Genomic DNA, 14,311 nt, shown 5'->3' on the forward strand with positions numbered 1-14,311 from the left:
TGGCAGCAAATCTCACGGTTTGACCACACATTGCAGTAAAAAAAAAGTACAAAGGTGCTGCTGAAACAAATGAGGTATCATTCAGATCATAGAACAATAGAATCGTAGGACTGGAAGGGACTTTGAGAGGTCATCTAGTCCAGTCCCTGCACTTATGGCAGGATCAAGCATTATCTAGACCATCCCTGAAAGGTGCTTGTCCAACCTTGCCTTAAAAATCTCCAATGGAGATTCCACAACCTCCCTTGGCAATTTATTCCAGTGATTACTACCCTGACAGTTAGGAAGTTTTTCCTAACGTCCAACCTAAACTGCCCTTGCTGCAGTTTATGCCCATTTCTTCTTGTCCTATCCTCAGAGAACAATTTTTTCCCCTCCTCCTTGTAACAACCTTTTATGTCCCCCCCTCAGTCTTTTCTTCTCCAGACTAAACAAACCCAGTTTTTTCAATCTTCCCTCATAGGTCATGTTTGCTAAACTTTAATCATTTTTGTTGCTCTTCTTTGGACTTTCTCCAATTTGTCCACATCTTTCCTGAAACGTGGTGCCCAGAACAGGACCCAATACTCCAGTTGAGGCCTAATCAGCGCAGAGTAGAGCGGAAGAATTACTTCTCATGTCTTGCTTACAACACTCCGGCTAATATATCCCATAATTATGTTGTTTTTTTGCAACAGCATTACACTGTTGATTCATATTTAGCTTGTGATCTACTGTGACCCCAGATCCCTTTCTGCAGTACTCTTTCTTAGGAAGTCAGTTCCCATTTTGTATGTGTGCAACACATCCTTCAAAGGATATCATCATTAGGAATTCAACACTAGGACAAGGCAGGAGCACCTAAACTTCAATAAATGACTAATTTCACAATTGCTTCATAAGCAGATGCTGATAGCCCTATTACTTTTCTGTAAATAAGGCAATGCTGTTCTATGATCAGCTGTACTGAGGGGCCTCTTTTTCCAAATTTCAGGGTTTCAAGTGGCATGCACAATACAAGGCGAGCAACTTTTTAAAATGTATGTGGATATGAGGGGGAACCAAACATCTGTGCACTCTGAGAAACAATTCAGTCTGAAATCCTTACCTATGATGTATCTTGTCAAACAAATAAAAGGAAACTGCTGGTAATCAAAGGTGGGTGGAAAATAAATCCCAGGAGGATGAAAGAGAACAACAAAAGAACATCTCGTCAGCTTTAATTTCCCCACCCCCTACATCTCCAAAGCTGTCACGGTAACAGGTTATTAATCCATGTACACGTATATTCTTAAAATGATTCAGGTCTCAATGAACAAAATGCTCTACCAACCTACCATTCTAGTTCCAGTATGAGAGTCACGCAGACGACTCTGGTTTTGTTCAAATGCATGAAAAAAAACCCCATCTCCAACGCCCCAATTCCCTGTGCCCTTCCACAAAAAAAAAAAAAAAAAAAAAGAGAGAGAGAAGTTTTTGAATGACATTTTGATGTAGAATCTTAGCTGGTGCCTATTGGTGTACATGACTTCAATAAAGCTATACAGACATTGCACTAGCTGAAGATTTGGCTCTTCGTTTTGAAAAAGTTGATACATAGAGACATGAGCTGTGAAAGACTTCATGTGGTATTCCAGTCCATGGGTCCCATAACCTGATGCTCTATAGCCCAGTGAGAAACAGGAAATATGAAAAAGTTCTATACATTTATCAGTCTATTTTATCTGAATTTCAGTTTGCAAAACAGAAAAAAAGCTCATATACAATTTGAGTGTATATTCTTAGAGCCCTATCAATTTCACGGCTGTGAAAAACATGTCACAGACCATGAAATTGGCCCTTCCCCATGAAATCTGACTTCCCCCATGCTGCTGGGAGCGCCCGAGCTGGGGCATCTTAGCAGCTAGTCCTGGACTAGCAGCTAGTCAGTCCTGGACTAGCAGCTATGGGCTCCCGACTGGGGCACTCCCAGCAGCACAGGGGAGATGTGAAGCCTCCTCTGGCTGCAGGGACTTCCGGGGCTGCTGCCCAGCCCTGGAGCTTCATACAGCAGGGTGAGGTATTGGAGGTGGGTCCAATCTCTCCTGTGCTGGAGCGCCCCAGATGGCCGCTCCTACCTGCTAGTCCCAGCAGCACAGGGGAGATCAGACTCACCTCCATGCTGCCTTCAGAGCCCAGGTTTGGGACCCGCCTAAATACCCCTCATTGGGACCCCCATGGTTACAATACTGTGAAAGTGTGAAATTGACCAATTTTCAAATCCTATGGCCCTATATTGACTAGAATGGACCCTGAATTTGGTAGGGCCCTATATATGCTATTGAATTGAAGACATCATAACTGCTGATGAGCAGAAGAGCAAAACACCGACAGATGTTTCTGGTAAAGAGACTTTCAAATTAATTAAAATAAGAGTTCTCAATTTAATTAAAATGAGAGCTCTCAAATTGTTGTATGTTTGTGCTTTGATTCCTTACTGAAGGCAAAATTAACTACTTTATAGAAATACTGTAGCCATCTTACCAGAAACCCAATCAGCTCAGCTAATTCCATCTCAAGGAAAACTTACAGTGCAAGTTAGTGGCCTTTCATCATTTTTATCCTTTGCACCTTTGAAGAATGAATAAATAATGCTTTGTTCCGAAGATGCTATTTCTCTGTCACTGCAAACGTACACTATCACAGACTCCCAAAGGAAAAAGCTTACAGGTGCAGAACTGAATTGCACCCGGGCTGTTAACATGGTTGAGAAATAGGAGGCTGCAGTTTGGAGATCCTGTCTAAGTGGTTGGAGCATGTGACTCCACATAGTGAATTGCAGGAAGCTACGCCTGTCACCTAAGGGATTCATTTGAGAGGGTCTAAGCTTGGTAGCTTTCACAGTAACTTAAGAATTCTTAAATAGATATGTATTTATATACTACATAACACTTTCCAACTGAGAAGGGGAATGCTAAGAGATAGAAAAGAGCAGTGGGTAAAAGGTAAAGCAATCTGAGGACAAGTAGTTCTATACAATTCAATAATTGTTTAACTGGTATCCATATTCTTACAACTACAGCCTATGGGCTATTTCACTTTAGCCAAGTGCACTTGAAATACAAGGATGCTAACAAAGCAAGCACTACTCTGCCCCGCAGTAGGGGCATTTGACTGTTTTTAAAAATATATTGTGGATTAAATCCTAGCCCCATTGAAATCAATAGTTAAACTCTCGTTGACTTCAGTGGGGCCACAAACTCACCCTTTGTGTTGAATTGTGGCTTCTGGATGCTTAAAAGAAACGATGGCTCATGTGCTTCTCCAATGCCCACAACACATATATTCATCTGACAGGCAACAGACATAGCAATATTGTAGAGGGAGGCAAGCAACTCAGAAAACAACATGAATTTTAAAATTCCTTGCTACTACTTGGAGTAACGCCTTTGAAATTTCAAGTGATGCTTACATGCATGAAAGATAAGATATTAAAGCATCCTTGGAGAAATGAGAATTTTTTCCAAAGAATTAAAGGCATATAAAAGTATTACAGGAACACATAAAACAGACTGGAAACAAAAACGTCTATCACTTTTTTCTCAAGATCACATGAAGAATGCACATACATTTTTCAAATCATCAGTCAAATTGCCTCATAACCATTCACTTTTCACACACTTATTGTCATCAAGCTTGCCATGCAGTACCTTTCTATTTCTACTCAGGAAAATAAAAACGACATCAGTTGCTCATACAACTGTGATTCTCTGTAGGACAGAGTGATCACACTAGTGATTTTTTTAAACAAACAAAAATGATATTAGCCTGCCATCTAGTGGTAACGAAACAAACAAAACAAAAAAGCAGGTGATTTTTAACAAAACAGCTTATTTCCTTGAACCACAATGTTTCCTAAAATGGTAATAAATCTAGAAAGCTTTTCAAAGAGATTAAACATACAGAATTAAATTCCTCAAACTGAAAGAAAAGAAGAGAAAATTTGCCATGTTGCCAATTCAATAGTTGACCCCAGGCTCCTTGGTCATGTCTGTAGGGCAGAGGCCAACGAATAGATTGACAGCGTGGCAGATTTGCTGTGGAAAAAGCCACAGATCAGAAATAATTTCTGCTCAGATTGGCAATTACTTACTGCACTGAGAGAAATACACCATACTGATGTAGATTTTCAACTACTTCCCTTCTTTGCTTTAGGGCTGTATGGATCTGCAGTCACAGAGGGGCTAAGAGGAGCTGCAAAGTTCCTCTCCCTTCTACATGGCTTGTAATTCACTTTCTATGATGTCTCACAATTCTGTTCCCTTCTACCTTAGAACCAAGCAGTGCCCGTTAACAATACCAAGTTAACCTTTTATGCTTTCGTGCCCACATATGTACTTAAAATCACAGATTAGAGTTGGAAGGGACCTCAAGGAGATCATCTAGTCCAACCCCCACTTGAGCAATAATAAACTAAGCGCATAACATATATTTCTTTGAAAGTACTGACCACCTGGTAGGAAAAGTTGATGGCCTAAAACAAAGCCAAGGACCATTAAATACAACCAAAAATAACCATCAGGAAATGTCTCATACTGAGGTGTTACCGGGTTGCAATCTTGTAGAGCATGATCTTGGGAGACAAGACACTTGGATTCTATGCCCTGCTCTGACTTACTGTATGTGACCTTTAACTTTGAAACCTGGGCTTTAAGTTACAATAAATGTCCAAAAGTATTTCTTTAAGAGTGATACAGTTTTAATTTGTAGATTCAAGGCATTCCCAAAGAATGGAAGCCTGGTACAGCTGCCAGTCAGATTGCTTGAATAATTTCTCAACACATAATGAATGTCCTTCATTAATGAGTGGTAAACTATAAGCAATTTAGTATAAGAATGGAAACAGAATACTTCCCCTTAGAACAGATGCGCTATTATGCTGTTAAAACAAGGTTAATTAATCTTAACTGAATACGCTTTTAAAAAACATTTTGTCAGGCTCCAGAAGTGAAATGTTGCATCCTCCATTTTATATCTGCAGAAAATATGAGATTGTGGTAATAATAATAATAATACGCAAAATATTTAGGAAATTGATCATAATATTTTGGCTTTCTATTGTGTCTTCCATCAGAGAACCTCAAAGTGTTTATGTTAATTAATTAAGCCTCACAAAACATTCATTTTAGAAATAAGGAAACAGAGACAGAGAAATTAAGTGATTTGTCTAAGCTCATACTGTGCCTGTGGCAAGAAGGAAACACAGATCGTCTGACTCCCAGACTTGTGCATTAGCCCTCTGATCAAACTCTCTGTTCGTTAACCATTCTTCTTAAGTAATTTTAATGTAGAGAAAATGACAGCTAGCCAGCACTCTGTCTGAATTAGACCATTCATTTGAACCATAATGTTTAAGGACAGGTGACACAAATTATAAAAACACTTGTTAAGAAAAAACACTCTAATTCCAAGAACCTCTTAGAATCAAATAGTCATTTTCCACCCTTTAAGGACACTTGCAAAATTCCCAATGTCCATTTTTCAGCCATCTTTTGCACTTTCAGCTACCACATTGGTCAACTGTTTCCAGGAGGGCAGATCAAGTATAACACACAAGGTAGTTCTTGCTCTTTATAAGAAATCTCAATGGAGATTTCACTCTTTAAAACTGGGATACTAATGTTTATATATGTCACGTGAGGATTCATTTTTTGGGTAATGAGCTAGGAACCTTGGCTCTGATGAGATTGCTTTATGCTGCTCAGGTGGTACAAACCAACCTTAAAGCTGGGGATTCCTGTGATGTACGAGAATACCTAAGTTGAGTGGAGTGAAAACAGTATTACTGGCTTTATGCTTATTCCTGGCTCCCACCTCAGTCTAGGGGACATGCCAGGGATGAGGGACTGGCTGAAGCTCAGCGAATTTAGGTGATGCTGTCTGGCTACAGCAGCCACTGGGGTACCTAGCAGGTTTTTATTATTTAGAGCAGCCTCAGGACTGAAGTGGTTTATGCCATCTGATCCCAGGGGCTGAAATGGTGCCCAGCAGCCTCAGGGATCAGATGGCATAAATCACTCTCCACTCCCCAGGTTTTGCAGTAAGCACAACTTGGCTAGACCCAAGGCTCAGAGCCAATGTTTTTGCAGCACTTCAAAAATGTAGGCCAAAAAGTTTCTAGTTAGGGTGATCAAAAGTTTGAAGGGCTAAATTATCCAAAGGAAAATATGGTCCAATGGTTAGGGTACTAGCCTACAGAGCCCCTGGTTCAATTCTCTGATTTGCTGCAGAATTCCTGTCTGACCCTGGGCAAATCGTTTAGTCATTCTGTGCTTCCATCCCCATCTGTTAAATAAGGATAACAGCACTTCCCTTCCTCACACAGATGTTGTGGGGATAAACACACTAAATGTTGTGAGGTGCTCAGACACTAGTGTGATGGGACCTCATGAGTACCTAACAAAGAAAACCAGGACACTTATTTAGATGATTACATATGGATTTAAGAGCATATCTGTAAGCACCCATGTTTGAAAAATTGTAACCATAAAGAATTATTATTAATAAAACCTGAAATTCAGCCAACTAGGAATTTCCAAGATTTTCATCTTTGAAATCATGGGAGTTCAATAAAAGTGAAGAAAAGCATCATGCATTGTGGTCTGTGTTTCTCCTTCCCATAGAGTCAAGCACTGTCTGGATAAAAAAATACTTTCCATGGGCCTACAGTGTATATATGTGTGTACATATACATATTTATGAGCAGCACTGACTGAATTTAATTTTTCAACTCCTGATTTAAGGTTTTTATGGCATATTTAACGTTTTTTCTAGCAGTATTTGTTCACTTTTGGGGCATAGATGGAATGGGATTCATTCCGTTACGTATAGACTGAAATGTAAAAAATAAAACAAAATAAAAACAAGCTTACCCTCCAAAGATTGAGACTCTGCCACTTCTGTCTGGCCTTGCATCCACCACATCCCCTTGATCTCCATCATGGTCTTCCTCTTTCTGTACGGGTACAGTACCAGACTGATTTCCTTCCATCTATGCACACAAAATAAAACAGAGAACTAGAATGTGTGTCCTTCAAGGAGTACTATTATTTTGGAAACACTTCTATAACTAAAAACCCTAATAAATCCACCAGTCATTCCACCAAATATATTTGGGGTTAAATATCAGCCTGCTAGGTTGTGTGATGTTTCATAGTTTTATGACCATAGTTTTTGGATCCTGCATCAATCCGATACTACACACATTCAATCACCGCTGTTACATTTTTTAATGTAATTATTCAAAAGTGACTCTAAAATCTGTCCAGAAATTGCAGCTAAGGTCATAACTAAAAAAACATTTCTAGTGAAAGGCCTTGTACCATGCTTTCTAGATGTTATGTTATCCAGTCAACGTGGATCAAAACCAGTATGCTGGAAAGGTTGCAAAGATCTGACACTAAAATATTTATGTTATTCAAACGTAATTATAATCCAATTTGAAGATATCCTGAAAACTCAAAAAGAATGCTTTCATTTTTCCTAGAGACTAGGTGGGAGAGGTCATATCCTTTTTTGGATCAACTTTTTTGATGAGAGAGACACGCTTTCGAGCTTACACAGAGTTCTTCTTCAGACTTCAAACTAGACCTGAGGAAGAGTTCTGTGTAAACTGAAAAGCTTGTCTCTCTCACCAACAGAAATTCGTCCAGTAAAAGATATTACCACACCCACCCTGTCTCTCTAATATCCTGGGACCAACATGGCTACACCACCACTGCATATAACAATGGAAGATTTCAGTATTTCTCACATATAAATATATTCAATTGTACTTCCCCACAAACACAAGAGGTCACCCATGGACGTAGACTCAAGCCATGTCTACACTACCACTTTTGCTGATATAACTTATGTGCAGGGATGTGAAAAAATACACCCCTTTCCCCCTCTGAGCAACGTAAATTACATTGATAGAAGGGCCGGTGTAGATAGCGCTATGTCAGCAGGACAGTTTCTCCTGCCGACGTAGCTACCGCTACTCCTGGAGGTGGTTTTATTATGCCAACAGGAGAGCTCTCTCCCGCTGGCATAGCTACACAAGAGATCTTACAGCAGAGCAGCTGCATCAGTACAGCTTTGCCACTGTAAGCTCTCTAGCGCAGACATGGCCTGAGCCTTAATTTTGAATTTCACTCCTTCTGTCTACATCACACATTATTATGTGTTTTATACTTCCCTATGACTGGTGCGTTTATTTTTAAAAAAGAAAAAGTTATGTTATCTAGCTCAGATAATTAAAAAGTCATATTACTTTCCTAAGATGTCATAGCAGCTCCGTGGCAAATTATGGCGCTTGGGACAAATGCGGCTTTCAATCACTCCAATATAAATTCAGAGTAACTTCACTAAAGTCAGTGAAGTTGTTTCAGAATTACACCAGTGTAACTGCAAGCAATCATTTCCCCTATATGAGAAAAACCAGATTATTTACCAGGTGAAAAGGATTTTTAATCATAGTATTCACTGGAAAGCTGAACAGTTGATGTTCACCTACTTACTTAAACCCCATTCCTGCAAACAATTATTCATTAAAGTAGTCCTTACTCATGGATGTCCTATTGAACTCATCAAGTGACAGATTAGAAACATGGACTGTTAGATTAGATACCAGTGGAATGTAGGACTGTACAAACAGGTATTTGATAAGTTGTGTGGGCGGAATACTGTGTTCCATCCCAAAGGCAGGCTGAAAGTAAAAGGGAAAATTGTTTTCAGCCTCAGCTGAATCTAATTTGGCTTCAGTGGCAATTCTCATAGTTCATAAAGGACTAGGGCTAAGTCTGATGTTGGTTAGTATATTCCGCAATGACCTGGAAAAGGGGATGATCTTTGAGGTGCTGGAATTTAAAATTACACAAGATTATTTAGGGAAGACAAGGAATTTCAAAGGGACCTAACACAGATACGTGAATGAATGCATGAATGAAATGGAGTACTAATAAATGCAAAGTAATGCCCAAAAGGAAGGAATAATTTGAACTACTTATGTGCATTCCTGGATTCTAAATGAAATGTTAGCCTCTCAGGGATGTGATTTTGTTATTAAATGAAAAAAGTTCAACAAGTACAATGCCCCTAGTGTTGAGGCAGTTATACCAGTATAAAGTTGTGTTATAGTGGTATACCTTATTCTCTTTCCTGTACAGGAATAGATAGTGGAGTAAAGCACCTTTATACATATAACTGCATCCACATATGGCGGGGGGAAAGAGGAGTGTTGTTTCACTTTAACTACACCAGTATAGCCCACTTTTCTAGTGTAGACAAGGCCTAAGACTGGGGGGAAAGATGGGAAGAACCCCTGGGGCTCAGAGAATAGGAAAAGAAAAGGGTAAAACACTGGAGACTGGAGGAAGATATCAGGCACTGGAAGTGGAGGGTCAGACTCTAGGGGGAAGAGAAAGTGTGGCCAGAAAAGGGGGAAAGGGGGCTAAGCTCTGAGGTAGGGAGGAAGGAACTGTAGGCAAAGGAGGAAAAAAAGGAGTTTAGGGGAGTAAAGGGGGTTAGTTGCTAGGGGTCAGTGGGGAAGGATGAGGACATGGTCAGATTCTTGAGGACAAGGAAAAAGGATGGAAGATTTTGGTGGGTCGGGTCCAGGTGCTGGGGTGGGGTGGGGTGGGGTGGGAGAAGGAAGATTAGAGCATAGGGTTGTCACCTCTGAAGCACAAAGAACCAGGAAGATCCTGCATCCATAAAACAGGAGAGTGTGTATTGAGTCTCTTTACAGATTTTCCTGGACAGCCACCTCAAAAAAAAAAAAAAAAAGGGAAAACGTGGCCAGGTGGCAACCATAGTTAGAGGGCAGAGTCCAGTGCTGGGAATGGGGAAGAGCGGGTCAGGCATGGATAGCAGGTGGGATGAAGGAGTCAGAGGGTGAGGCACTGGGGGGGAGAGGGAGTAGAGGGTACGAAGTCGGGGGTGGAAGGAGGTGTGCAGAGAGAGGGTCAGTCATGGGGTGGGAAAAGTGGGGCAGAGCGAGGGTCAGCTATGGGAAGGGAGAGGCGAGAACTGGAGAGGGTCTGAGGTTAAGACGGTAGGTCAGGTCCTGGGGAAGGCGGGAGAGGATTGGGCAAGGGGCGGAGGGAATGGGTCACAGGCTCAGGCCTGGGGGGAGAGGGATGAGAAGGGAGGGCCAGGCAGGGGGTGGACGGAAAGGGGCGGAGGAGGGGAGAAATTGGGGGCGTGGAGCGGGGGTCAGGAACTGAGGATAGAGAGGATCAGGCCTGGGAGGGGGCGGCCCGGGAAGGCGGACGGGACAGGGCCGCTCCGGAGGAGGGGGAGCGCGGCCGGGGGCAGACGCTGCCCTCCGCCTGCCGCGGGGCCACTGACCTTGCGCCGCCCGCTCCTCGGTGCCTGCAGGGGGTCGGTGCCGGCAGCGCTGGCTCGGAAGGACTCCGCTGGGGCAGGGGAAAGCGAAAGCGAAAGCGCCGGGTCCGGGTCCAGCCCCGCCCTCTGCCCGGGCGGCGGCTCCTGCGGTCTGCGGCCCGGCGGGCGGCGGCGGTGCGGGGCGGTGCGGGGGGACGGGACGGGACTCCCCCCCAGGCTGCTGCTGCCGCCGCCCGTCCCCCCGGCACCAAGCTGCTGATTCCCCCCGGCACCAAGCTGCTGAGGTGATTTCCCCCCCCGCCCAGCACAAGAGGGGGCGACGCTTCCCAAACCCCCATCGCCCGCAGGGTGGGGGAGCGCGGCCCCCCACCACAGCCGCGGGGTGGGGCGGGAACCCCTAGGCCAGCCGCAGGGCTCGGGGCCGGCCCCACAACTTCGGCTTGCCAGTATTTGGTGCGGGCATCTGGGCCCCGGAAAAGGGACTCAGCTGAGCTCTCCTTGCCGCCTGGGCAAGCCCCAAATCCTGAGCTCGGCTTCAAAATCAGGAGGGTTCCCCCCCCCCCCCCCCTTTAAAAAATCATCCCCTGGGGTTTCTGTTCAGTTCCCTGCTGGTTTCCTAGCCATGTGGGTGCACACAGAGCAGGGCCAGTCCCAACCGTTCAGCAAGCAGACCCCTGACCCCAGAATCGTGAGGTGGGCTTACAATACTGGGGTCTTTTTCTCTTCTAGCCCTGGTGCCTTTGGGCTGTGTTTGCTTCATTCCTTCAAGTGTTTCTCTGCCGCTGTGAGGGTTAGAAACCTATTTTTCTAAAGGAAGGCGGAGAGTCTCATTGTTCCAGTAGCTGGGCCCTTAAAGGGCTTGTCTACACTGGCCCGTATGCCGGCAAAACTTTTGTCACTCAGGGGTGTGGAAAAAAATCCTGCTGAGAGAGCTCTCCCGCCAACATAATGCGGCTATGCTGGCACTTATGTCAGCAAAACTTATGTTGCTCAGAGGGGTGTTTTTTCACACCCCTGAGCGACAACGTTTGCGGGAGTAAGCGCCAGTGTAGACAAGCCCTCAGAAAAACTAACATTTTTGTAACTGACTAGGCCATGTCTACATTAGTGAGCTTACAGCCGCACAGCTATACCGATGCAGCTGTAAGATCGCTCTTGTAGCCACTCTCTGCTGATGGGAGAGAGCTTACTCATCGACATCATAAAACCAGCTCCATGAGTTCTCCTGCTGACCTAGCACTGTGCGCACTACCACTTATGTGGGTGAAATTTTCACCCCCCTGAACAACATAAGTTCTACCAACAAAAGTGGTAGTGTAGACGTAGTTTAACTAACTGACTAAACTAACTCCCTATGACCGGAGAGGTGATATCGGGCCATTTCACCTCAAATGGTCCCTTGAAATATGAGTTAACTACCTATGCTAAACAATTTGTTCCACCTTGCCACTTTGGGCAGGTCTACATTAGCCCTTAAATTAATCTACCTTATGTCACTCAGGGGTGTGAAAAAGACACCCCTCTGAGCGATGCAAGTTACAGTGACCTAAGTGCTGTCCGCACCAGCGCTACGTCTCCTCCTGACATAGCTTCCGCCTCTCGCAGAGCTGGAGCGGAGAGCACTCTTCCATTGGCATAGAGTGTCTTCAAAAGTTGCAGTACAGCCACGCAGATGCATCCGTGCAGCTGCGCCGCTGTAGTGCTTCTAGTGTAGACCTGCTCTCAGACTGTGTTTCCAGACCTGAAGAAGAGCCCTGTGTATACTCAAAAATTATTTATTCTCTCACCAATAGAAGTTGGTCAAATAAAAGATATTATCTCACCCTCCTTGTCTCTCCAATAATATCAACACTGCATTTTTTTATTTTTTTTTTTAAGGAAAGTTGAGCTTGTCAGGTATTCACATGACTTCATGAGCTAGGGCTTTTCAAAGTACACCAGAAACCACAAAACTTGTGAACACCATCTAGTAAAAGCAAAGCCATGTGTTGTCGGTTGTTAGTTGTCAGTGTAGGGTGCGTGCGTATGTCCCTGTGTAGATGCTGTCCCGGCTCAGTGCAGGTAACCGAGACGGCACTCACAATAAATTAATCGACACGACCATGGATTAGCTGAGCAACGAAGGCACCCGGGCCAGGTTTATTGAACTTGAGGCACAATGAGAAGCGACCTACAGAGTATCTACGGGTCTACTTCACATATGAATGCGTCATTACAATGGACTCAGCCCAATGGCAGGACTTTCTGTTATCCACTAGGCCCCCTTTGATGTAGGTAGGTGCCACTCTCTTGACGTAGTCTAATACCATCCTTTACAGTAAATTGGATGTTTCGGGCAAAACAACTCTATTTGTCACCTTATCAGACATTTCTATCCATCAGAGTGTCATTCCAAGGGGTCATGTTGCCCTTGTTATCTCTGTGGTGTTAGGATGTCTTGGTACTTTCTGCACCTGCTATGTATTTTTAGTTATATTTTGATATTAGTAATATTTTGGAAGTACATGTATTTGCAGTATCAGCGTTTTCTCCATGCCAGCTTCAGTCAGGTCGTAAGTTCACAACCTGACTTCTGTTAACTTGGCTTTTTCCACTTCGGCCTTATGCCTTAGGCTGTTCTGCTAGATTGCAGGCCTTAAGCTCTCACTTCTTACTACACCGTGGTTGCTAGGAAACGAGTTTGGTTTTATTTGGAACAGCTCAATTTTTGTTTCTAATAAGCAAGTTTTTTACTCAAAAAGAATTCCTTTTTCACTTGATAAAATTCACATAGCTAAGCAATTTATTTTTCATAGAAAAGGACCCATTGTCAAGATAATTAGAAAGTAAAATGTGTACCCCGCAGAATGAATTACAGTGGTAAAGTAATTTCAGACCTGTGTGCACATGCATAGATCTGCAGGTGCACGCCACACTGCAGGATCAAAGCCTTAAATGGTTAAAAATGTATTATGTAGGTAAAAAGTCCTAAATGCGCAGCAAATTTCTCTCTGATTTTAATGTGCAGGTGTGAAAACTTGGTGGCCTTGCACCAAAACTGAAGGGCAATGAAGTCAACAAATAGAGAGCAGCACCTCTTTAAGGAACAAGACCAACAAGAACTGGAAGCGCCAGACTGGACTCGTTTCTGTTTCACTCTGCCAATTCTAGGCAGTTTAAAAGTAGTTAAAACATTTATTTTTATTTATTCATATAATTTATACTTAAACTGTATTCATGGCTCTGGCTGCTTTCACAGTAATAAAAAATACATAATATAAATATAATCAACACTATTGCAGTAATGGCTGCTGTCTTCTCCTCTCCTGCACAGAAGAACCTCAAGTGAGTTTTTTAATAATATTATTATATTAGATTTTCTAGCTGTGATGTAAACTGGTCCATTATCTTGACTCCAGTGGCCTTCCCTCATCATTCCAATGTAGTCAGCATGTAGCATCTTAGGTGATTATGGCCTCTTACCATGTGATCACTGCATCATAACCAGGAGTTCAACAGAGCCAATTCCAAATGTACTGTCCTCTCACCCTTTTGTGTCCCTGATATACTCTGGGTATAAGAATTCAACTCAGTCCTTGATTTCTGTGGGAGCAGTATTGAGACCTAAGGGCTCAATCCTGTTAATACTTACTACCAGACTTAGACCCTGGTCCTGCAAAGGCACATAGTCAACAGGATTATTCACAGTGCTTAAAATTAACCACATGAGTAAGTCTTTGTACAATTGGGGCCATAGCACTTAGTATTGTGTCTCTTCCTAGCAGGGACTTTGTCAACTCCATTTTCTATAAAGTGCTAATATACTGTTAGCATTCAGTATAAGTCATAAGTAAAGCAGAGTTAGGTATCATTACGAATTGAATAGGAGGCTTCCTTATAATACCTAACTGCTATAGAGAGTGCTGTTGGCGATTCAGTAGATTGTAGCTTACTCTAGAGGAAAGTACCTAGCAATGTCCCAGTG

The 14,311-nt window shown here is 43.0% G+C and overlaps 2 protein-coding genes across 3 annotated transcripts in view; one reads left to right on the top strand and one right to left on the bottom strand.

Annotated features, from left to right (window-relative positions):
* Positions 1 to 10,547, bottom strand: part of CASP7 (caspase 7) — a 31,438-nt gene extending 20,891 nt beyond the window's left edge. The window contains exons 1-2 of one of the 2 annotated variants that reach the window (XM_067537164.1): positions 10,351 to 10,547; positions 6,891 to 7,009 (exon numbers count right to left, since the gene is read on the bottom strand). In XM_067537164.1, the coding sequence (XP_067393265.1) occupies positions 6,891 to 7,009 (119 nt within the window). In that variant the 5' untranslated portion in view covers positions 10,351 to 10,547. Of the gene's footprint in view, positions 1 to 6,890; positions 7,010 to 9,676; positions 9,778 to 10,350 lie in introns of those variants that run through there. The other variant, XM_067537165.1, reaches the window with a different exon arrangement.
* A 3,023-nt stretch (positions 10,548 to 13,570) lies between these two features.
* NRAP (nebulin related anchoring protein) overlaps positions 13,571 to 14,311 on the top strand; it is a 63,770-nt gene continuing 63,029 nt past the window's right edge. Inside the window, exon 1 of the mRNA XM_067537264.1 lies at positions 13,571 to 13,671. The gene's annotated coding sequence lies outside the window, so the exon portion shown is untranslated. The remainder of the gene's footprint in view (positions 13,672 to 14,311) is intronic.

The sequence above is a fragment of the Emydura macquarii genome, unplaced genomic scaffold (genome assembly GCF_026122565.2).
Source record: "Emydura macquarii macquarii isolate MOO-44397 ecotype Brisbane River unplaced genomic scaffold, CSIRO-AGI_Emac_v2 contig_3692, whole genome shotgun sequence".
NCBI lineage: Eukaryota > Metazoa > Chordata > Testudines > Chelidae > Emydura > Emydura macquarii.